General features: G+C 34.5%; 1 protein-coding gene across 7 annotated transcripts in view; it reads left to right on the forward strand.

Annotated features, from left to right (window-relative positions):
* The window catches only part of FSTL5 (follistatin like 5), a 380,792-nt gene that overhangs the window by 299,235 nt on the left and 55,896 nt on the right, over positions 1 to 25,661 (forward strand). For all 7 annotated transcript variants that reach the window (XM_086888378.1, XM_023924904.2, XM_086888377.1 and 4 more), the window contains 3 exons: positions 12,176 to 12,296; positions 19,801 to 19,962; positions 21,866 to 22,000. In XM_086888378.1, coding sequence (XP_086744504.1) covers positions 12,176 to 12,296; positions 19,801 to 19,962; positions 21,866 to 22,000 — 418 coding nt within the window. The remainder of the gene's footprint in view (positions 1 to 12,175; positions 12,297 to 19,800; positions 19,963 to 21,865; positions 22,001 to 25,661) is intronic.

Below are 25,661 nucleotides of genomic sequence, written 5' to 3' on the forward strand. Positions count from 1 at the left end.
TGTAACATTTTCCAAGGCTCACTGGTGTTGTGTGATAACTATAGAAGGTGTAAAAAGTGTTTTATGTCCCAGAGATATATTTTTTTCTCCACTGTATAATAATCACATCTATTACTGATCAATTCCCATATTTTTGCAGGAGAATTTATCTCCCACCATGTCTTTCCCAATAGTGAATAATGAAAGATGGAATTTGGGCACGTGGATAGGAGTACTATCTTGCACCTAAAACCAGTGTTCTCAGGAACATCCCAAAGTTAATCCAGGTGGTGCAGGATACCTGGATACATCCAGGTGTCTACCAAGTACATTTGGGGCTTGAGTTTAGAAGTAACTCCTACTCCGTTTTGTTTCAGGCACCAGAACTTTTATAATTTAATTCTTTTTTCACTCTTGCACATCTTTTCTGTATTTTAAAATTAGTGGAAAGCTGTTTTGTATTCTGTGTTATATGACTTCTGAAACTTTTTAAGCATCTTTTCTTCACTCTCATAATATCTTTCTGCCTTAAGCTTTTCTTACAGTTCAAATTCACTGTTTTCTCTATTCTTTTCTGTATATGTATATAAAGATGCAGGTTATGAATGTATTTAATATTCCTGTTACTGGAAAATTCATTTTGTGCTATTAATTTCTGATTAATTCATTGAAAACTTTCAGTTTGATTTTTATGTACAGTTATAGACTAACACTTTTCACTTCTGCTCTATACATCCATCAACTAGATGAAAACCAGCATCATTTCTGAATAATTTTATCACTAGTTACATATTTATTTCTTCAACTTTTCCAGGTCATTTTGCAGCAGTTTTGCTATCCTAGTAGACTTAATGCTTTTCACAGCTTTCAGAAGAATTATGTGAAAGGGTTTTATAGTACACAAAAAGAATACTGAAGCTTTTCAGGTTATTATTTTAGAAAAGAAGTCTTGAAAGAGCAACCCAGACTACGCTACAGCTGGCAGTAAAGGTCACTTCCTCTTAAGAGCATGAGAAAGATGCCTTGTTAATAATGGCCTCCTGTGGCTCACAGTCCTGACTTTCCAATCATTGCTATAGTACATTAAATAGGAGGGCTATAGCACCAGCAATAAAAACACTTTGATATCCAGAAGTCTGTTTCATTGAACAGAGAGGCACAATTGCTTAAATACCAAAAAAAAAAAAAAAAAAAAAAAGAAAAAAAAAAAAAGAATCCCTCTTTGTCACACCATCACAAGCAGCCCAGAAGGAAAAATTAGGATAGGTAGGATGTAATTATTTATTGGGAACTTGGCTCCACTGGCATTTATATATTTTCAAAAGCAATATTTTTTTTTAAATACTGCAGAAGTATACAAAGGCATTTACTTAGTACTGGCTCAGGAAGAAAATTGTTACCCACTGGAAAAATAATTGGTACCACTACTTGCAAAAGCAAACATGAACCAAATTGTTTATCCAGACCAAGTCTTTGTGAACTCTGACTGGATAACAATAGAAGAGGATATATCTGCCATGATTTTCAAATGGTGATATTTAAGATTTCTCTGAATCAAACTGGTCAGTGATGTATCTACTCACATACCTGGCACCATGTACCCATTCATATCTATTTAGATCTACTTCAGCTCAGACTGATTTCTCTTTCACCTGTTAATTTTATCACCCTCATGTGTATTCTTCCTTCCTTTCTTTTTCATTTTTGTACTCTTATGTAACTACCTTTATAATCTAGAGCTTCCTTTTCAAAAGTATACAAACAGAACTACTTCTGTTTGGGTATATACAAGAGCCTTTGTATCCATGGCAGAGTGTTTCCATTGGTCTGTTCAAATGGAGAGATAAAATAAACTAAATGGTTTCCTAATTTAGTATGATTTAGGAAACAGATCTGTCAGTGATGTCCATCTGATTCTCCTTTCATGTATGGCTTAAAACTACAACCAGAAGTAGGGAAGTTGAAACAATGCTTCCACATAATATCTGATTTGGTTAGGTATAAAAAAATTGTCCTTGAGTAAGGAAAATTCAGGTGAGTTTACAGAGGATAATTGAATCTGCATTCTTACACTTTTAGGGGTAAAGTAAAATAGAAGTGACTGGATTTTTTGACAGTTAATCGAAAGTACCTGCTAAATATGTTTTGATTTTGCTGCTGAACATTTTTCTTCTAGGACCTTCTAAGAGAAATCTAGCAATGTTTTCAAATGATAAGCATTTGCATATAGATACTTAATATAAGTCTTGAAGAGGAAAAATAATTTTTTTTACATAAAAAATAAATTTCAGACTACCTTAATAAAAGAAAACAGTCTTAGGACTCTGATCTGAAGTATGCTACGTTTTCTGGTTTAAAAGTGGATTTATGTGTCCGTTTTTTTAAGCATTTCATTGCAAATAGTTCTGTTACGTAACTGGGAGGAGGCCATGTCTTCCTTTATAGAATTTGTGCTCCTTCTAGGCAAAAGCCTGTATTTACAGACCTGTTGTGTTTGTGTTAATGGGAAATAAAATGGAATTGCCATACTCTGGCAGAGTGAAATATCAATGCCATATGACTTTTGTCTACAAGATATTTAAAATTTTGTTCAGCAATTTGGCAAGTGCTATGAATTCTGTGAAGTTCCTACTCTTGTAACCTTTAGTTAATGAAAGATGACTGAAATCCTGTTTCACCTTCACGTTTTTTACATGATATACATTAGTTTTAACATCAGACAAGAAATTCATTCATGAAAAAGGCTGTGAAGTTTAACTTGTGATTATTGAACAATTAACATGTCAAAAGGAAGGCAGGGAAGAAAAAGCTGCCTTTTCTCCCAGCCCTCTGTATTCATAGAGACCTTATTTCTGACATGGATTCTATGATTAGTTGGCAACAGCTAATGATAGAGTTATAATTGGAGTAAAATATAATTGAAACCAAGGGTTAGCTAGAGAATAAGAACTTCTGTACATTTCAGTTTTCCAAAGACTGTACTGTATAAAGAAAAAGATCATATTAGGATATTTCAGTAATGTAGTTTTATATGGTGGCAGTAGCATAGAATCTTTCTAATGAATCGTGCTGTCTCATTATTTAAAATAAATGCAAAGAACAAGGGTGAAAAAAATATATTGTATGTAGCTTCATGTTTTGTAAAGGACTTGCACAACTAAAAAATTTTGGGCCTGCTATAGAAAAAAGTATTAGAAAAGCAAAAATTAATTACAGGAGACAAATAATGGGGTACTAACAAGTGAAATTATTTTGGTACATCTTGTAGAAATTTGAAGTGTGTTAACAAAGAGTTAGCTCTTGTTGCAGCAGAAGAAAACTGCTTACTGTGATTGGCAGAGCAGTAGTAAAATTGAAGTAATGGACATCTCACAGAAGATGGAACCTGTTAATTTAAAGAGAGCACAGGAATGTGGTCATGACTCAGTGTGATACACTCATTTGCATTTAAATTTTTATATAAGCATTTAATTTAACTGGAGTTTGTGGTCTTATTTTTAAAGTGTGCAATTGAAAGAACTTGTGTTAATTTATTTTTTTTTTTTAACTTTTGTAATGCATAGGAAATACATGTACCTCAGTTAAGTACTTTGCTTTTGAATAACACACAGTTTGCCTGCAAGTAACAGGATGTAGTAAACTTCTTATGTATGATAAATATGAGCATTTAATAACAGAAAAGTGTCTAAATATCAGCAAGATTTATTTGTTAATAGCATCCAGAAAAATTTTGTTATGACTATTCACAATGCCTTTTTTTATGGGGAATTTCCAATCTTATTCTATGACCTGAACAGAGACTAGATATAACAGAAAGAAGAAACAGAATATCTTATTTCTAATAATGTATAGAAAGTAATGAGATTTTGCTAGTTGAGCATTATGCTATTGTCTTTGTGTCTGTACAGCCATCAAAATATGTGGTATCTGTAGGCTTATCACAACATCTTGGCTTCATATCAGTAAAAGAATTGAAGTCATACTTGGTACAGCTCTAGAAAACTTTTGTTTGTCAGGGCCACTATATGTTGAACAATTTTTTTTTTACTGAAAAATTTTTGAACCCTTTAATTTTTCTTATTTTATACCTGGATGTTCTTCCACTTACTTAGAGTTAACCTGACTGGAAACCAGAACCAGATGATGCAAAGATGATACCAAGAAGTATCGTAATTCGTTTTTGTAGAGACGGAAAAAAAAAATACAAACAAAAAACCTAACTCCAAAACAAAACCCAAAGAACTTTTCCTGCATGAATAGTTTCTGTGCTTGCAGTAAAAGGTTGCTGCCAGTGACCTTGAGGTGTCTTTTCTTTCATTGATATCAAGGAATCAATCTTGCCAGTAAAGATTTCTTGTGATAAAGAATTAGACTGATGGACATGGATTGTTGTATTTGTGTTTTGAGCAAAGGCAGCGTGTGTTATGCTTAGATAACAAGTTTACTATTAAATGTAAATTGTCTCAGCTTTCAATATTTTATTAGTGTAAATTCAGCATCTATTTGTACTTCATAGTGAGTGCTTAGGTCGAGTGCCTGGAATTTTCTGTTTATTTAGAAGGCTCTAAGACGAGTATTTCAGAATTATTGAATGTGTCAATCTCAGCTAAACTCTAAAGTGAAGCTGCTGTGCTGGCATTGAAACTGTCAATGTTTAGATTTTAGAAGAAAAAAGAAAAAGATGGCAAGGAATGGATGGATGTCATTCACTTTGTTGTATGTAATCAGGTGTATAGTTGAAAAAAAATGTTTTGTATAGGAATTACATCCAAATTCTTTCTAAGCATGTATGGGCTCATTTCTTATATGACATACTTGATAATAAGGTGACACAAGTGGGATTGTATTAATAATCCATAAAAATTAATTGCATTAATAATCCAAATAATGTGTGGCTGGTCCTGTTTTCTTTCTACTGTTGTAGATCATACATTAATGCTGCATTTCAAATGTCAGATCAACTTGAGAAAAACTATGTGTTACATTTTTTCCCCCTTGTACCCTAAAAATGCACTGAAGTGAATTATTCTGGTTTTTAAATTATTTGAAGGTGCTAGGCTTATTTTTTTTATTTTCCCCCACCACCTCTCCTGACATATCCTCTTCAGCTCCCACATAATAGGGGATTCCCAAACAATCTTTATCTCCTTGGTTTAGGTAGTTTTGTCAGCAAGATATTTCAAATTTTTTGTAAAAGATATTTTGTTGTCTATTTATTGGTTTATCACATGTACATAAATGAGTTTCTGACAACCCAAAATTTATTCCACAGGGCTTTTGTAGATTGCAGAAACCTTGAAGACATTCTACTTATTTGTCTGTCTCACTCTTGAATAATTCATAAATACATGGGATGGACTAGATAATAATTGGATGAAAATTTGAGTAATAAAAAAATTAAAGGTTTTTGCTTTTTTTTTTTTAGGTTTGTTTTTGTAGATTCTCTTGAGTTCATAAAGAAACATCTGGAAAAATTTGTTTCTATGAAATAAAATGAGTTATTTTATTTTGAGTGGAGTTCAAGAATCAACAATATGAATTATTTTCAATATAAGCAAAGGGGTTTGGACTCATGCAACTAAAACTGAAATCCAATGTTTTATGCAATAGAATGATCAAAAACTCCAATAAACTCGATAAACTGAAAATATAGTTTGTAATATAAGAATCTGAACATAGATTAAGTCTTAGCACAGTGTAATTATATATGTGATATTTTTAGAATCAGAAAAATTTAGAGAATATTCAGTGAATTCTTTGCATTCTTTCTACAAATAAAATCTATAAAGAAGGAAGGTAGAAATGGGGATGCACTTGCTAAAAGCTCATTCCACAAATCTAACCCTCTACAAATCTAAACTGAGTCACCTTAGAAGGTAGATTACACCAGTACTTCTGTTTCTCTGGGCCTCCTAACATTTAGATACACTTTTGAATATGATCTAAGTAAACTGCATAGTGCAAAGCCAGTTTTTCTTTGCAGAACTAGCTTGGAGTGTAATAATAAATACATCTAAAATTAAAGCTGATTTAAAAAAAAAAAAAATTGGGGGAATGATAATAAATTGTGACAATCGAGTAATTATTGTAACTTCATCTCGTTGGATATGAGTTTAACTTGAGAAGTCTGAGAAATTAATGTCAAATAGATTTATCTGAGTAAATCTGATTATATAACAATTTGTTTTGTTAAAAAGGAGTGAAAGTTAAATGGTATATGAGTCATTCTGAAGATCTCTATGTAACATGAAGCAATAAAAAAGACATCTGTATCAGAGCATGCTGAATTTTCCATTTAAAATATACTGCAGCTACTCAGTTGGAGATTTTGAATGGCTAAATAAATTATCACTCCTTATTGCAGATTCATCACAAGATAGCGTAAAATTACGGAATTTTTGGGGAAGTAAAAGGTTAGTGATGTTTTATGGCTAGCCTCAAGAGCTCTACTGTTTTGGCAAAGCACTCACTTTTGTCTAGTGTCTGCCATAAACAAGAAAAAATTCCAAATTCTCTTTACGCATCTACATATCAAATTAAGTCATTATTCTCACTGGTGATCTAGCACTGAGGCATTTTATTTCACTTTCCTGTGTCATGCCTCTTCAGGTTCTTAGGAGGTTGGAACATTATTTGATTTCAAAATAGCAAAACCAATTTTTAATCATTTTTTTGAAAAGTACAAAGCAGCTGCATGTTTTCTGTAGAATAATGGATATTACCATTTATTAGCTGTTACTCTTTCCTCATGAAATGAAATTGCAGTCCTTACTGTATCCCAGAGAATAAAGGGAAAATCATACATATCTAATTATTATTTAAACAGGTACAGTGCTATTATATTCATATACAGTCAGAGAAATAATCTGTTTCTCAGATTTGCTGAATACAGCCAAATCCTGCTCAATTCAACTACCGGCCTGGTCTCCTGCATTACAAAGTCTTATTTTAGGAAGTGAGAATAGAGGGTGACCTCTGCATTGACCATTTGTAGTTCAAGCTTTGGGAGGTATGCATGAAGACTTTCTCAGCATAGGAGATTCAGTTGGATGTTCTGAATTACTCACCAAATGATCACTGCTTTACCCAGTCATCACTAGAGCAAGGCTAGAAAAGCTGTTTTGCGGTAATGAGATACAGCCTTCATAAAATTCAGTCACTATTTGCTTTTCTCTTTCTGTTCTCCCCAGTGCCAAGAAAAGAGGAACCAATTAAATGCTTGGAATGTCTAATGGTAGCTAGGAAGTTTGTTTTCATGGTCAGCAGAGAGAGGTGGGGGGTAGCTAAAAACAGTGAGCAGTGACAGATCCACTAAATGATCCCATAAAAGGATTTTGCTTCCCTGAGCTTTCTCAAATGACTGTAAAAGAAGCTTAGGAAGATTAACTTCCTTTGACTAAAACTAGCCTGCATTAATAGTCACGAATTGGTGTCTGGTGTTCTTGAGAACAGAGTTTCTTTTAAGATTTTGTCACTTTCTACTGCATATACTGCACTAGTGCTTGTGTTAGACTGCGTAGTTCCCTTCTTTAAGCTTTGGCATGATTTGCAATTTTCTGTCAGGCTGATTCTTCAACCAGTGGACTTACACTAGGTTCATGATTTGTTCTTGTTGCAGCTGTAAAATTCGAGACTGAGAGAAGGTGTGCAAAATTTATGCTTATGAAATGCAGGTCTTAATCCAGAAGGAAAATTTAACAAAAATCTTGGATTTCTGCCAAATGCAATTTTTTTTCAAGTTTCTTTGTGGACTATAATTGCTTTGTGATAGTCAGTAGCAAGGTGCAGAGTTGTATTGCGTTGCCAATGTGAACAGAGAAACTGATCACTTGCAGAATAGGACTGGTAACAGTGACATTAGCTTGAAAAGCCTGAGCTGAGTTTATCTGGCAGAACTGTGCATAAATAATTATTTGTAACTTTTTTTTTCAATTAACCCTCAAAAGGTTATCTACTGTCTGTGTCCTTGTAATAAAGGAAGTTAGAGATACTGAAAAATATGTAAAATATAAGCAAGAAAGTGGCATTAGTGTTACTGGTACTTCCATGAGTTGACTGAAATAAAATGCAGAAAGCTTGGAGGGATGTACAGGAAATAAAGGGTAATACACATATTGGTTGTGTTATACAAGCAAACAACTGTTGTTCTGAAAATATATATCTGTTTCATTGCAAATATTGATACAGCCTTCCCCTAGCAAACCATCACAAAATTGTAATTCTTGGCTTTAGATATTTTACCTGATCAGCTCAGAGACATGTGGGGGTTTTTTTGCCCTTCCCCATTAAAAAATCAAATTTTTCCTTTAAAAAGAAGAGAAATTCCCTCACTCAGAGTGTGTTATCATTATAATTGAACTATTATAACTCTGATAACCATCAATAAAAAAGAGTTCAAACAGTATAATTTTTCTTTTGTTGTGGATTTGTTAAAGACTGCAAATAGAAATAAAGGCAATATGAAAAGCTATAATTTCATAATATTTGGTGTTCACTAATTCCATTTATTAAGGACAAAATAAGCATTATTTTTGTGTTTGAGGATAATGTAAGTAAGAATTCACATAATTGGTTCACAAAGGCTATGTACTTTTTTTTCTTAAACTTACTTATACAAAGCAAAAAACCCCAAATATTTACTTAGGAAAGCAATATATGGGCGAAAAAATGCTGGGGAAAAAAAATAAAAGTAAACCAAAATGCCACAAACCAAACTAAAACCACTTCTAGCTTCTATGATGATGAACAAATTCAAGCACTCTGTTTCATTATATGTTCTTCTGTGGGGAGAGCTCTAGGAACACTCTTCCTAGAGCTGTTAATGAAGAGGTAAAGAAAATGGTCATAAATACTCTCATATGCAAAGCATTAGCATATGAAAACAGGTCATAAACCCCAAATAAATAATTGCTGATTCAAAACAAAAAAAACACCTTTAGTTTCTGTTTTATAAACAGTAAGAGAGCAAAGCAATGATTTACTATCAAAGTCCTTTTTCCATATTATTTTCCTCATTATTTATGACATATATCACGATTTGTAAAATGTCATGTTCTTCAGGAGAACAGAATTGCAGTGGAATCATTGTTAAGATAATTGTTCAATTCTATCTTTTCATTTATGACAAAAATAATTAGTTTCTCAATGTAATTTTGGAAGTACCTTGCCATTTCTATTTGAAGAGTAGGAGAACAAAAATTGAGCTTGTAGCAATTTCTTTACTGTTATCAAATATATTTTCCAAAACATAAAAAACGCCCCACTTTTCTGTTGCTGTTGATGTTTAAAGGCTCTGTTTCAATGATGTTTGTGCATCAGTATAGATAGAGTTTTTTCATGTTTTTTTTTTAATTACTTAGCTTGTGAGTTAGTCAATAAAACACTAAATACTTGTCAACATGCAATGTCAAGTAGTTCTGTTTGTACTTCACCATCCCTTTTCAAATGCTGCTTACAGCATTAAGTTCACTTTAAATTGAGTAGTTTGTTTTAATTAACAAAACAAACACTGAACTCAGTATAACAATAAGCTAGGGACATTTATTTTGTAGTTGTAAAAAATCCCAAACCAAACAACCAGAAAAAACTAACCACTACCAACAAAACATACTATCCATATAATTCTCTCTGACTGTCATCATGTGTGAATTCTATTTAAATACTTATGTAAAATAACCACAGGAGTGTTTCATCTATGGTTTCTATGAAAAAGGGAGAAACCTTAACCCAAGCACCAATTTACTTAGAAAATAGCTATACTACCTAAAGATATCATATGCCACAGTGAATCAATTAAAGAGCTGAAAGAGGTAGGTATACTTCAAAGAAATATCTAATAATTTAGCATAAGGAATGTTAAAGTAAACTACTCTCCAGGCTACATTGTAGAAGCTGGATTTTTATACACTCCATCCTATGCCCTATTTGTTCACAAATACCTTTGACAGAGATTAGGCAAAAAACTCTAGATGGAAATAACAATATCCATTTTCCAGACATAAGGTAAGTACCTGTAGTGTGGCTCTTTTGAGTAGCTGTTCTTTCATCTTCCAATAATAATAATGCTGTTGAAGAGGAACACTTTGAAAATGTGTGTTCAGCTAGTAAGGGGGAAAAAGTAAATTGATCTGCTGCTTCATACATTTTAGAAAGAGATAAAGATCAAAACATCTAATAGGGGAGTTTTTAGAAGTTAGTAAGATGGGTTATTATGAAGGGAGGTCCAGTGCTGTTGGTTCACATCATCAAAGTCAAAAATGAAGTCTTAAAGAGGGTCCTTTTTTTGATTTTTGCCGTGGTAACATGTAATGGTAAATTGAAGATTGGGTAGAAATATTTTCTGTGTAACCAAAGTGCTAATATAGAAACCTATAGTTATCTTGAGAAAGTCAAGTTATTGATAGTATTACCATGTAGGTTAATTTTTAGATGAATTGTTTTCTTCTCCCAAGGAACAGCTAGCAGAATCATTGGAAGCACAGAGTTGTGCAACGTGAAATTTAGTTGCCACATATCTTTTGATGAAGAAATGCAGTGAGACATATGTTTTTTGAAAAATATTTTGAGTAAATTTAAAGAAAGATGACTGAGAAATTAAAAGGAATTTCCTAGAGATTTCAGTTTTCATGTTTAAATTTCAGTCTCCAAAAATACTCAAATGTTACAGTGAAAGTCATCATGAATGAAATATGTGCATAAAATCATTGAGATTTTGTTCTCTGAGTAAGAACAAAAGCTGTAAAGTGAGAACTGAAAAAAACTCCCAAGAAGTTGGGAAAGTTGTAGATGAGGTTATGGAAGAATGTAAGAATATTCATAATGAACCAGAGGTTAATGGAGCCCAGTATCTTGTCATTTCTGAGATCCAAACGACAGGATGTAAGAATAAGGCAGCACATAGTTATATTTTCTATCAAAGTTCTTTTACTGTGCAATTTACAGACCTTGTGACTGAGGTATTTTAGCTGAAGTTTTTTTGGTTTTGCAAGCTTTTGATAAGCTCTTCATGGATTTGAGGACTTCGTAGAGAAGTTAGAAAGTTTGTGAAGAAACAAATGAGGAAGAACTGGTTGGGGATATAAAGGTTAGGACAGCTTTGGCTACAGTGACCATGAGATGGCAGAGTCAAGGAGCCCAAGAGGAGACATCAGGGCAAAAAGCAGTGCCACCATGGACTTCAGAAGAGGAGACTTCAGTTCAAGGATGTTCTTGGAAGAATTCTGTAGGAGATCATGCTGAAAACAAAAGGGGTCTAAGAGAGATGATTGATTTTCAAGGATGACCTCCTCTGTGCTCAAGAAAAGGCTTTCACAATGAACAGTTAATCAAAAGCAGCCAGAAGTCTGTATTAAAGAACAAGGAGCTCTTGACTGAATTCAAATAAAAAAGAAAAAGGTGTAAGAAATGACAGGTGACTCAGGAAGAACCTGCAGACTTTATTTGAATGTGCAGACAAGGAAAGATGAAGCCATCCCAGAATTGGATCTGGTCACAGATATGAAGGTCTACAGAGTTCCAGGACTGTATCAGCAGCAAAAGAAAGACAGGGGAAATAAGGACCTTTTGCTGAACTGGCATGGGACCCAGTGCCAAAAGAAATAAAAGACAGACTATGATTTACTGAAAGCCTTCTTTGCCTCAGTCTTGATCACAAGCACTCGCTTGCAGGAATCTCAGATCCCTGAAATCAGTTTACAGTTTACAGTTTACAGTTTACAGCAGTAGTGCTTCTGTAATGAATCACTGAATCTAATGAGAAAAACTGAGGAAAAAGGAAGATTTATTTTTTTTTTCCACATTTTCTCCTTACAAAGGATGGCAACACTTCCACAGGATGCCATTTAACTTGTTAATTTTTGCATTTCTCTCTGGTCGGATGCAATCCTCAATAGCTTTTCTTCTGCAAATAACTGTCATAGATAAATAAACAAATTGCTTCAGCCAAGTTTAACTAGTTGTTAAAATAAAAAAATTTATCTTCTTTTACAGTCAGAGTATATGTTGCAAGATTAAACAACTCTGCCATTCACAAGTATAATATTTGAATTTCAGATTACTGTCAGATATTCTGGCTTAATATTTGTGACATCTCATGTCTGATATTTGCATCGCAGCTTTGTTACTGAGATGATGAGCATAATTACTGTAGAGATGTGTGCTTCATTATGATAACCTTGTTTTTAATCTTTCCTGGTAGGATTTTGGAGATGATGGGTCCTTGTACATCACTAAAGTTACCACAACTCATATGGGAAATTACACCTGCTATGCTGATGGGTATGATAAGCTCTATCAAACTCATATTCTCCAAGTGACTGGTAAGGAAAAATGTTCTAATTATTAAGTTATAATAAATTTGAATTTTGTGAAGCAGATCTGTTGTTTCTGTTTGTTTTTGGGTTTTTTTTTTGTATTGTGTTATATCTTAATAGAAAAAGGTATTTGAATTTTTCTTCATTGGTCTCGTTCAAATAACCTTAAAATAATGATACACAATAATTTAAATTTATTGCTTCCACAGAATAATAGCTATTAAAAGGTGTAAAGATAGTCCAGAGGACTTGCTTTGCATCTGTGATGTTATGCAGAGCAGTAAGTGGTTTATATATACATATACACAGAGATAAAATAGGTTTTATTATTAATTTAATAACCTGGAGAACACACTGGGAAAAATAAATGTGTAAGTTTCTAGTGTTAAGAGTGTTTTGTTGAATATAAGATTAATAGAATGCATTTCCCTGAAGATTTTGTAATTGATGTAGGCTTCTAAATTCACATTTATGATATTGAAATCTAACCATGATTTTAGTAGATTAACTTGAAGCACCTGGATTTGAAAACTTGATCTTTACGTTATCCTACATCTGTTCAAGTTCCAGATAACACTTCATTGAATTCTGTATTTGAACAAAACTGCTTTGTTACTGATGCCCCAAAGACAGGCCTTTACCTTCTCTAGAGCTGGTGTACCCTCTCCTTTTTCTTGTATGCAATTTATTTCCTAAATTATTTTAAGGAGTTCTTTTCCACTGGTGAAGGGTTTGCTTCATCATCATTGAGGTTTAAAGTAGTTTTTTGTCTTTTCTTAGAGTACTTTCATGGTATTTCAATTAATATTAATCTTTGACTCTTAAGACTCCCTTTCTGCCATAAAGTACCAGTGTCTGTTGTTCCATGTTGTTGTTTAATCCTACCCAGAATCATGTTTAACCTCAATCTTCTCCAAATTTACTTTGTATTAAGAGGCTCTATTTCTGACTGTCCTGGGGCATACTCTGGCCCTAGTTTCCTGGCCACTGCTGATACCATCATTCTTTCTTTTGTTAGCTTGCATAAACCCTTATTAGGCTGACTTTAACATCTCATCCAAGAATGCTGAAATACTTTCTTTTATTCTTATCTTTCATGTATATACATATGAAATGCAGTTTCCAAGATTATTTTGGCTTTTAATATGATTTGTTCTAATTCTAATAGCCTTTTCCTCCTTTTCTGTTGCTAATACATCACATTTTAAATTACTTTGACACTTAGTGCTTGTTTGCAGTTTTATAAACATTTTATCTCTGCTGTTATGTTTCTCCAGGAAGCTGGCTTGTAATATTTCTCTATCCATATATTTAAACTTTTTTCCCCAACTTCTTCACCTCCTGGACCACAACACTTTGTACATAGAGTGTTGTCCCCGAGCTAATGGGGACATGGCATCAACATCTTTTCTCCAAATTTTCTCTCTGGGATTGTTTTTTGACATTTAAAAGACAGGTAGCAACTACTGGCTAAACTAGTGAGAAGACTGAAGTGCAGTTTATTAATATTTTAATTCCCGTAGACATAGCAGAATTATTGGCAAGCTGAACATGTTAGTAGATTCTTGACCAACATTCTTCTCTCTTTTATAAGGTTTGGTTCACCCTAAATTATTAACAAAATTATATTCTTATCATCACATTCCTTACTGATCTCAGTATATAAATAATTCCCCAGAGGTTCATAGCAAGTTAAAATACTAAATTTCTTCATGTTTGGCTCAGTTCAGCTCATAATGAGTCAAAAATCCAGTCAAGTTCAATAAGGTTTTCTTCAAGACTAGAAAATCAAGAAGTATAATTTAAGAGAGGTGAAGGAGGACAAATGTAGTTTTTTCTGGTGATAAAGTGTCTCTCAGGAAATTGATTTTTCATCTGGAAACCATTGTAAACCTCCAACAGCTGCTATTCCAAAAGCTGCCACTGGAGTAGTACCTTCCTAAATGATTTTGGATGTTGATATTTTGGGGAGCAAGAAACAGGAAAAGGAGGCCTTTCGAGCAATAGGATTATTTTCTGTGCATGTTTTGGATAAATGGAGTTACATCCACTGAGACTAAAGGTCAAATGAACAGCTCTTCTACAGTTTAGATCTGTACTTCTAAGGAATAATCTTCTTAAGTACAGGCATGATGGTCAGTACTTGTAGCTGTGATAATGACTAATTAATATAATGATACTTGTATTAACTGGAGAGTCAGTCTAAAGGTTAATGGGATAATGAGACTATGTTGATCACAAAGATTTAATGTGAAGGTTCAGTGAAAACAATGTAATTAGACTTCAAGTTCTTTCTTGGTTTCCATTTATGTACAGCTATATATTTTAGGAAAAAAAAATCATATATTTTAGGCTTGTATGCAATTGTTATATATATAAATCTGATTTACTTATACGATTAAAATCTAAGATATTTTTTAGTTTTGAGTTATCTGGCACAGTAGTAAAGCATAATGAGCTTCCTTTGGAGTCTTAAAAATACATTAATGAGCACTGTAAAAGACTTGTTTTATAGGGAAAAAACAAGTCAACTCTTATACAAATAATATGATATAATAAATATTGTAAACAACCCTGTAAGTTCATATTTGGAACTTTTTCATATAAAATACAAAAAACAAAATAAAAAGTTGTGATCAGGAAGGAGTAAGTCTTTCATGACATAGTCTAAATTAGTCTTAATTATTAGTAAAACTTTTTATACATACAATTTTGAGATTATATGACTCTGAGACTATATGACTAAATGAATTTGAGTCTGTCAGCTTGATCTTCATTTTTCTTCTCATTCTTTTCTTCTTTTCTTCATTTAAGTATCAGTGATACTTAAATCAGAATCAGCAGTTTTGATATCTTAAGGTAAAGGAGAGCTGAGTCCCTCAGCTAGATGTAAACTGGGAATGTAGAGTGCCTGAAGAATTGTTTGCTAGCTTTGTTTTTCTAAAGTATCTAAGTTTAAAAAAGAGTTATTATATACATCATCAGAAGAATCTAGTTCACTGTAGATATCATCTACTTCTGATTTAAGCTCATGCATTCTCCCTGGATTCAAGACAACTTGAATAAACTATTTTCTCCCTTCCTCTTCCCCATGAGACCCAACTGAAATAACACTCAAGAGGTTTTATAGCAAATGTTAGAACTATTGAATAGTTACATATCCACCATATTTTATACCAACAGTCTAACATTGCTTTTTGAATTGAAAGATAAGGGATATAGAATTCACTCAATTACGTGTTATACACTACTCTGCTAAACAAAAACATGCAGTGTCTCCCTTCCCTTTTTAGCCTATGTCATGATCTGTCCCTTGTAAAGTAAGCTTCTTTAGGTTAAGATGCTAAAACATATCTCTCTGAAAGTCAGTGTGCACAGCTACAGTAATTGTATACTTAAAATTTCATTTCAGGTGATATTTATCTGTCTATATCCATCTATCTATCTATTCATTATGTTGCTCAGTTACACAAAAAAAACACAAACAAAAACAACAAACAAACAAACAAACTACTACATTTAAATGAACCCCAAAGCCTTTACAATGAACTTGTCACATCAAATTAACTTTTTAGACTGAGCCCACAAGTGCACTTATATTTCAGTTGCCTGCATCATGCCTCAGTGGCACAGTTCTTCCTTAGTGGAATATTACAAATATGTTTCAGGGTAATACGAAATAAAAAAATTATAATGCAAAACAAGGGTTGAAAAACATTATCAGACACAAAGTTTCTGAGGAAAGAGGAAAATGGCAGTAAATGCAGGAAAGATCCATCAAGAAATAAACCCTACTGTCATGCAAAAACCTTTGTTCCTGGGAAAACGGTGCTGAAGGGAACAGCATTTACTATAGAGAAAAGGTGTGGTAAAAGAAAACTCAGACATACTTTCACATGAGCAGGTCTTCTCCTCCCTTTCATATCTCCTAACAACTCTTAAGTAGTTAATTCAGCAACTATAACACTTTGTCATGTAGGATTTTATTTGTTGGTTTAGGAAGAATTTGATTTCTGTTATAACATTTTCTGAAACCTTTTTAACAGTAATAATGCATCACAAATATTGCATGCCTTTTCCCAAATAAAACTAATACATTCCTCTTTCCCTTCAATGAAATTTCTTTTAAATTGGACTGTTAAAAAGAATTCTCTTCACCTGTGCTCATTAGAAATCTGCCAAGGTGAGGTAGTTAAATACCCATAAGGTTTTATATGCAATGAGACTATTTCACTGACACAAAAAGAGACAAGAAATATCCTGGCATATATAGTCGAAACATAATTAATTGCAATGCCTTGCATTGCAACATAAAAGTTTTTTCTGTTGCTGAGATGCTTGAAAGTATTCAGTGATGGTAATCCTGTCTCTAAGGAAGTGGAAGTCCTTACTTTTCCCAAGACAAGGTGGAAGAATAAACCATTTGGCTTTGCTGCAGTAGGAAATCTACAACAAGGTAGGCTACCTAGAGGACCTTGTGTCAAGAAGTGGTGAACAGGTAGGCATGAAAATTTGGCTTGAGGAAGTGAGGCAGAGTGAGACTGGGAGCTGAGGCGCCAAAAAATGCCCAGACCACTGAATGTACAGTCAAGCAAGACCCAGTCTGCAGAACACAGTGGGGAAGGCAAGGTCTCAGTGTGGAGCACACAATTGCTATGCAAGAGGAGACAGAAGGGGGAAGTAATGGAGGGGAAATAGGAGTGGGAATGTCAGGCTTGAGATGAAAAATAAAGATCCACTTCCATGAAAGCAAAGTCCTCTCCAGAAAATCAATAGAAACCTTAAATCTCTGATTTTTATGTGCTCTTCCTCTCAGCTACTAGTCTAAGAAACTAAAAGCCATATTATCTAATTTTCAACCTTCTCCCATGTTACTGTATTGCACTTTTGCAATTTGCATATTGGGGTTATGTTGAAAAGACTGTCCTCTCTAACTGGGTTTAAAATATCCCTGAAACCTACTGATTTTTTGCATCCTATCTGAGATAGATTTGTGTATTTCTTGCAATGTAGAAATGTAAGGCATTTCTATGATCTAATGGGACAGCATGCTGAGACATCTCTTGTAAATGGTTGAATAGGATTTGAAAATATTTAATCTCATGCCAAAATAGACACAGTTAATTTTTGATCTTGTTATCTTCTTTCATTGTTAACTGATACTTCATCCTCTACCCAGCTGTGTTTTGTGACACAACCTAAGTATTCCACATTTTTAGAGCTACATTAAACAAAACTTTGGTGAATAGGGAATGCATTTCCTTGATCTTATTACAATTAATATTTTTTATTGTTAGAAACAACCACAAGCAAATTGTCTCTATAAAAAATTAGAGATACATAATTATTCATCTAAAAAAAATCTACATAGTAGGGTTTTTAAATCTTTCTTAACCACTGATTGTTAATAGGAATATGTCCACTGTGATATCATATTATCATGTCAGAAAAAGGATCATATGCCCTCTTTCTGACACTAGTGGTGTATGCAGAAGATTTTTAATTGTTAAGAATATACTGCAGCAAGTTTTCAAACCTTAGAAAATTGATGTCAACAATTCTTAGATTTTGTTAATAAAGAAACTCATAAGACTAGTCTTATACATAGATCACAGAATCTGCTGAGTTGGAAGGAACCCATCAGGATCATTAAGTCCAACTCTTGGCCCTACACAGGATGCCCCAAGAGTCACCAGGTGCCCAAGAGCATTGTCCAAACACTTCTTGAACTCTGTCAGGCTTGGTGCTGTGACCACTTCCCTGGGAGTCTGTTCCAGTGCCCAAACACCCTCTGGTTGAAGATCTTTTTCCTGATATCCAGCTTAAACCTTCCCTGACACAGTTTCATGCCACTTTCTCAGATCCCATTACCACAAAGAGATCAGTGCCTGCCCCTCCTCTTCCCTTCATGAGGAAGCTGCAGACTGCAATGAGGTTTGTCCTCAGTCTCCTCCAGGCTCAACAGACCAAGTGACCTCAGCCACCCTCATATGGCTTCGCTTCAAAACCCTTCATGATCCTTGTGGCCCTGCTTTGGGCACTCTAACAGCAAAATGTTATTTTTATATTGTGGTGCCCCAAACTTCCCCCAGAACTCCAGGTGAGGTCACCCCAGAGCAGAACTGAGTGGAACTCCTCCCTTGCCCAGCTGGCCATGCTGTGCCTGATGCCCCCAGGATAGGGTTGGCCCTCCTGGCTGCCAGGGCACAATGACTCATGTTCAACTTGCCATTGACCAGGACCCCCAGGTCCCTTTCCACAGCACTGCTCCCCAGCCTCTCATTCCCCAGCCTCTCATTCCCCAGTTTATACATGCAACCAGTCACCCCATCCCAGGAGTAGAATCTGGAATTTTCCCTTGTTAAACTTTATACAGTTGGTGATTGCCCATATCTCTGATTTGTTGAGATCTCTCTGCAGGACCTCTCTGTCCTTGGGGGACTCAACAGCTTCTCCCAGTTATGGTGTTGGCAGTAAAGTTACTTAGTATTCCTTCAAGTGCTGCCTCCAAATCTTTAATGAAGATGTTGAAGAGAGCTGGGCTGAGGATTGAGCCCTGTGGAACCCCACTACTGACTGAATCCCAGCCAGATGCTACCCCATTCACTCTAACTCTGTTCCTGACCCATGAGCCAGTTGTTCACCCTTCATGTAACATGGTTATCCAGCTATGTGGACATTTTGTCCCGAGGGATGTCTTGTGTAACATCTTAATTAATGGTCTGAATAATGGGGCAGAGTTCTACCTTCAACAGTTTTGTAGATGGCACCAAACTGGGAGGAGTGGCTGATAGACTACAGGGTCATGTTGCTATTTGTAGGGAGTTTTTCAGGAATTTAGGAAGTTCAACAAGAAGTGCAAGAGTCCTGCACCCAGAGAGAAACAACCCTGGTGCACCAGTATATCCTGAAGACCCCCTAGTGGAAAGTGCCTTGGCAGGAAAGGTCTTCAGAGGGAAATCAAGTTGAACATAAGTTAGTGATGTGTCTGTATGGTAAAGGCGTAAAGTAGTATGGGTACAGAAGGTCCTGTCTGAACAGGTATGAAGAAGTATAAACCCAATCAGGTTTTATGCAGGTAGAACAGATTGTTGATAGGGGTTTTGGAAACAGGGAAAAGGTGGAGATGAAATGTCAAGATTTGTGAAACAGGACAATTACAAGCTCTGTACAACCTATCATGACTCACTAATTGTGCATTAGTCATTTTATAAAGAAACCTAAGGAAAAATAAAAATCTTATTAGTCAACCACAAACTATTGACCTAGAATTGAGGCTTTTTCTTTGATACCACAGGCAGTGAAAAGAGGTTTTTCCCACAGATTTTTTTTTTCTGCTTCATAACTTTTCTGAGACATGATTCTGCATTGAATGTCACCGAATATCTGATGAATACACATTTGTGTGTTGTTATATATATCTGCAGGCGTCTTCTGAATTGCTTATAGTTATTTTTCTTAAAATGAAGATGATGTTCTTCACTAAATTATAATTGTTTTGTGTATTCAGTTCCACCAGTTATCCGAGTCTATCCAGAGAGCCAGGCGAGGGAGCCAGGTGTGACAGCTAGCCTTCGGTGCCACGCTGAAGGTATTCCCAACCCACAACTTGGCTGGCTGAAGAATGGAATTGATATCACTCCAAAGTTGTCCAAACAGCTAACTCTTCAAGGTAAAGGGGTATATTTATTGTTCTCTACACACTACTACACACTGCTAATGGTTTTTCTGTGCATCATTTCTATACTAGCTGCTCCTCTTCCATAGTTTTAACAAAGGCTTGATGTCTAAACTAAAACATTTCAAAAGATGTGAAATCTTCCAGTTACTCCCCATATCTTTCAAAAGCTGCTTTCTCTTTGTTAGAATAATGGTTGTACTTACTGGCAGGACTACCAGTAAATTCCAATGTGCTCTTCTCTGTTTGAAAATGTGCAGTATCTGAGTGAAGCCGACAGTCCAAGACCTGGTCCCAGCCAGAACTGATAAGAATCTTAATGAGATTTGGGGACCTGATAGTAGAAACAACTGGAGGAGAAATACCTGAAATGGATGTGCTGTTTTCTGAAGGGAATCAGCAGACCTCTGTGGGACTGCAGACATTGCAGAAACGCACACAAGCCCTACCTTCCCCCTCAAAAAACCCCAAACCTCTCAAATCCTAAAAACTTGCAAAAAAACCCAAACCAAAAAACCCCAGCCAAAACTAAAGGAGAGTCTTACCTTTAATCACCAGTTAATTTCTATGAATCTTCAGGGCTCAGCAAAATCAGTAGACCTGACCAGAATAAAATCTCCATGTGTCTTCAGTCTTTCTGGTAATTTTTAATCAGCCATAGGAAAAAAAATCTCCTGCTGCTAGTGTTCCCTTCAAAACTTTCTCTCAGCCATCAGTAAAAATGCGGATGTGTAGTTAGGATAGGACAGCAATCAGCCTGCACTGTCAGAAGCAGTGGGACAGACATGGCAAGTGTTTCTCTGAAGTGTTACTTCCCCTGAATGTGTCATAGTCCCCTGTTCCTTCATGTACAACTCTCCTGGATATTTGTGAAAATTGCCTTGTAGAAACACGTTCCACTATGAGTAGAAAATGATAAACTTCTCTTCCACAGCAACATTGTCTTAATTTCTCCTTTGATTTGAGGGATTTGAGGAATTTTTTTTTCACCTTCCTCTCTGTCCCATATATTTATGACTAATAAATTAAAAGGGTTCTTCTCTAACCGAAATACATTCAATTCAATTTTCTAGCATGGAATTATTTGAAATAAAACTTTGAAAATGTCATTACATTTTCCCAGAGATTTTTCTGAGTTAAACTATCTGTGCGCTTGCTTCAGGCTAGAAAAATGCTACACCATAAGACAATGCTCCTCTTAGTCCATACTTTAGAATACCTGCAAAGCTGTTTTTTTTGTATAATTTTAAGTATACTATACCTAAAATTCCATGAATCATTGTTCACACCGTTATTCACATCACATTATTTAAAACATATTTACCCATAAAAACTGGACTATTTGTTAACATTCCTACACAGTGTGATGTACAATTCCTGAGGTTTCCTTAAGCTTCTGTGTTGGTGTAGAAATTTCAATGCACCTGTTTTCTCTGCTGTTACCTTGCAGTCACACAATACCAAAACTAACTAGGTGCCTCTGGTTAGGAGTGACAAATTAAAATTTTTATTTACTTCGAAAGTTTGGCCTGTTATGTTCCATGGGTTATTTTGTTTAAAGGAAATAATGGTGTCTAGTGACCAAATGCAACATAATAAAAACCTAATATTTACCTGAATTAAAATAAAAATCATAGTAATTTAAATATATGTAGAAAACCTTATACTGATATTTGGCTCTGACGCGCAAAATTAACTGAGGCACTCTGAATATCTGTGAGATGAAATAGTGCATGTAATTCACTAGCCAGTTGAATACCTTTGGACTAATTTGGCATGCCTCCAAGTTATGAACTCCAGAATGAAAATGGTTTAATTAGTATAAGCAGAGAAACCCTTCTGAATTTATAATCTGAAAGCACTAGCGTGTCTGCATGTTGATTTTTTCCTCTTTCAGCAAATGGTAGCGAGGTTCACATTAGCAATGTGCGCTATGAAGATACAGGAGCGTACACTTGCATTGCAAAGAATGAAGCAGGGGTGGATGAAGATATTTCTTCTCTCTTTGTGGAAGATTCTGCTCGAAAGACACGTAAGTATTGTGAGAAGTATAAAAATACATCACCCACACTCAAACATTTAATCAGTATTAAAACTATGAAACGTTAAATAAATTTGAGTTTGTGTAGATAGCTGATTTAAAAAAATAAAGTTCAATTAATGGTATCCAAGAGTCACTCAAGGCAGAGTGCACAATCTCCCTTCAGCAGATTAAGTAGTAAAATTTAGAAGTATAATGAACTCTCTGATTCATTCTGTGAACCAACATATTTTTTACATTGCGGGTAAATTTTTTGTAGTTCCCTCATGATAGATGTGTTGCATACAAAGGGAATGGGAAAGGAAAAAGGAACTGGATATCTATATATGGGAATTATTAGTGTGTTTTCAAGCAGTTTATGGGGTGTGGGAGGAAGACATTTTCTTCCTGTCTGTTCTTGGGATATACCAAGAGTCAAAATTGGTCCCCATGATATGGCAGTCATCATATGACTTGATCTCACCTACTGCTCAGCAGGTCTAGATCAGTTCCAGCCTGCTGTCTTGTGCCTGGAATGCTGAGGAGAAAAGAACACTTTCACTTCTATGCTGGGAGTTCAATGTGCCAAAGAAATCAGTATCACTGCTAAGAAGCATTCTTTATCCTCTGTTGAATGGTAGTGGGATTTATAAACCTTCTGCCTACTGTTTGTCTAACTTGGTACTTTTTTTTCTCTTACCTCACTTTGCTTAGAAAAATCCATTCCTGAGTTTATATTTAACCCATTTTTTGTTTGGCTTGATTTGTTGGTTTTGTCTGTTTATTTTTTCTTTTGAATCTCTTACTTCAATGAATTCTACATATTTATTAGAAATGCATCCAGTAAAATTATAGTTGTCTTACTGGTGAGTGTGATTGAATTACCTTGAGACATTCCTGTTTATTTAAAAGCTTATCCAGCAGTGCTAGGTACTCGGCAGGATACCAGAGGTGAAATTAGTAGCACTGCAACTCTGCCTGACACTTCCAAGCCACAGGATGTTGAGTTGAGTGACATATAGGCTTACTATGCTTTAAATGTTTCAGAGGAAATCTTCCATGCAGGATAATTTTATAATCTAAATGTTGATATCTTTACTTAACTGCTTTAAGTAACAGTAATTATAATTGTAATTTTTCAAAAGCCTTAACATGTTTTTTTTTTTAAAGTGTCATGAAAATTACTGCTCAGACATCTCTGGGAAGACACCTGAGGAGAAATAAGTTGTTTTATCATACAGAGTTTCTAGTAATCTGGTAATGTGAAGCTTGGCCACTTCCATTTGCCTATTGCATTGTGTGAAAAATGTGAATGTTGCCAGATTTCAAGACCCTGACCAAGTCTAGTTTGTGTTATGTTTAGTTAAAACTTGTTTGGCCTTAACAAAAAAATATTTGTAGCCAACCATCCAATTTGCAAGTGTTTTAGATAAGTAATATTATCTTCTGAAGACCTGATTTGTTGTGAATATGTATGGATACCCACAACTATGCAGAACACTTTTTCCAGGACTTGTAATGTGATGTAATCATTTTAGATCTGCTACCTTACCTCCTACCTTGTAAAAACACATGTCATACAGTGAACACTGCTTGTAACAAATGCTTTAATATCTACTAGCAGTAAGTTGTTAGAATGACCATTGGTGTCATGAAAGAAGTAAAAGAAGGAAGACAGAATATAAACCAAATTATTTCTAAGACAATTCATCCAAAAGATATAGTCATCTTCCTTACTATAAAAGTAATTTACTCTGCAAGTTCTGTGCTGTATGCTGAAGGGAAGCATTTTACCATTACGTTCCTTGGCATTTGTACATGGTGTCCCAGGAATTGATCCATGTGTAAATACTCATAAATCCCAGAGGTGAATAATTATAACATTCAAATTTAGGTGTAACAGATGCTTACATGTTAAACTCCAATTTGCTCAGAATCCCATTTCAGTACATGCAAGAAGACTAAGGTACATACTAATGAAGAGCTGACTCTAAAAGTCATTGTCACAGCTGTATGAACATGTTACCTTAACAGGTACACATTTCTATAGATGCAGTTTAATAAACTGCTGCTGTTTTAACAAATTCCTTTACAGGGAGGAGTTGCTAGTATTGGAGAACTAATATTAGATGTGGAAGGGCTCATTATTAACTCTTTTCTGTTTGTTATTATATTTTCCTCGAAACTCTTGTTCATACACTAAATTAGAGATTATTAGGGAATAAAATTACATAGGTAAGAACACTTGGATAGGATTGTGGGCTATTTTTTACCCCACCCACACATATTAAGCACAATGCTACAGCTACTTTTATTTCAAGCCTGTTGATGAGGTCACAAGTTACATTCTAAAGATAGTCTCTGGTGAATGTAAATGTGATTCCATATGATCTGATATAAAATATTTCTGTCATTGATGACATTTTTATAAATTATTTTGCTTTTATCCTCCTTTAAGAGAATAAAACAGACATACTTTTTATTTTTTTGTTGTTCGTTCCTATTAGAGGGCTCCCTTTTAGAAATCTTAGGATAGGATTTAGAGTAAAATAAGATCAAATTCTCACTAGCTTTTCAGTTAGTCTGGGCTTCTTTCCTTTCTGATGTCACATAAAGTAAGAATCAAAGTAAAATATAAGCATTGCTGAACACTGAGTTGATTTTCTATTGAGAATTCAGTGAGAACTTTACAGTTGAGATCTAAAATATAAAGTATTGCCTTTAGCATGATAGTAATTTCAAAAGCCACATAGGAAATGCAGAACATTATTCCATTACCAGTGCATGTATTTTATTTCCTAGAAAGTTTAACAGTCGAAATAAATATTCACTTTTTTACTTATCTGACCTGTTGTTTGTGTGCATGGGAAAACTTTTGGGGTTTAATGTTACTTCACACCAAAACCTATTTTTTTTTCCCCTGTGGAATCTCTCTTTCAATACATTTATGGAAAATTCAGTTTAGTGCACGGCTAGTTGATTACTCTGTAAATTGGTAATTTAAACAGCTTCTAACAGAAAATACTATATTTTCTGGTACCTCAGACTAAATAAAAATCAGTGTCATTATGGATAAATAGATTGTTAAATAATAAGCAAACCTTTACCTCACCTGTCTGTCTAAAAGTGCTATCAGATTGCTAGGTTTTCATAATTCACAGGATTGTTATAGATGCATGTAATGCATGTGTCTGTATTATAAAGAGAAAAGAAGTGAAGGTAAAGCTATACTGAATTTTGGGAAATGTGATGCTAGTAGGAAAAATAAAGTTATACAATGTGAAATATGAATTAAGGATGCTAGGGACTTCTTTGTTTTAAAGTTGCCAGTTTCAGAAATTTGAAGTCCAGTTGCCAAGATAACTCAATATACTTTGATGATAGTGGTTCATCATCAGGATGGTAGTCTAGATGGAAGTGAATGGAAAATACTCTGAAAATTCTTTGTCATTCAGTAAATACCAGCACTGAACAGGGAAGTATTGTTCTGTCTCATATAGGTAAAATTTTGAGTTGTGGATGATAGTCTCAAGGATAGTTTGACCTCCTCTTATCACAGCCTTTTTCAATGTGCACTAAAAATAAAACTTCTGAAAACATGCCTTCATTTTAACATTGTCTTAGGTGAGAGAAATGAAATATTAAAAAAAAAAATGCTTAAACTTTAGCTGTG

Source organism: Cyanistes caeruleus, chromosome 5 (genome assembly GCF_971803275.1).
Source record: "Cyanistes caeruleus chromosome 5, bCyaCae1.hap1.1, whole genome shotgun sequence".
NCBI lineage: Eukaryota > Metazoa > Chordata > Aves > Passeriformes > Paridae > Cyanistes > Cyanistes caeruleus.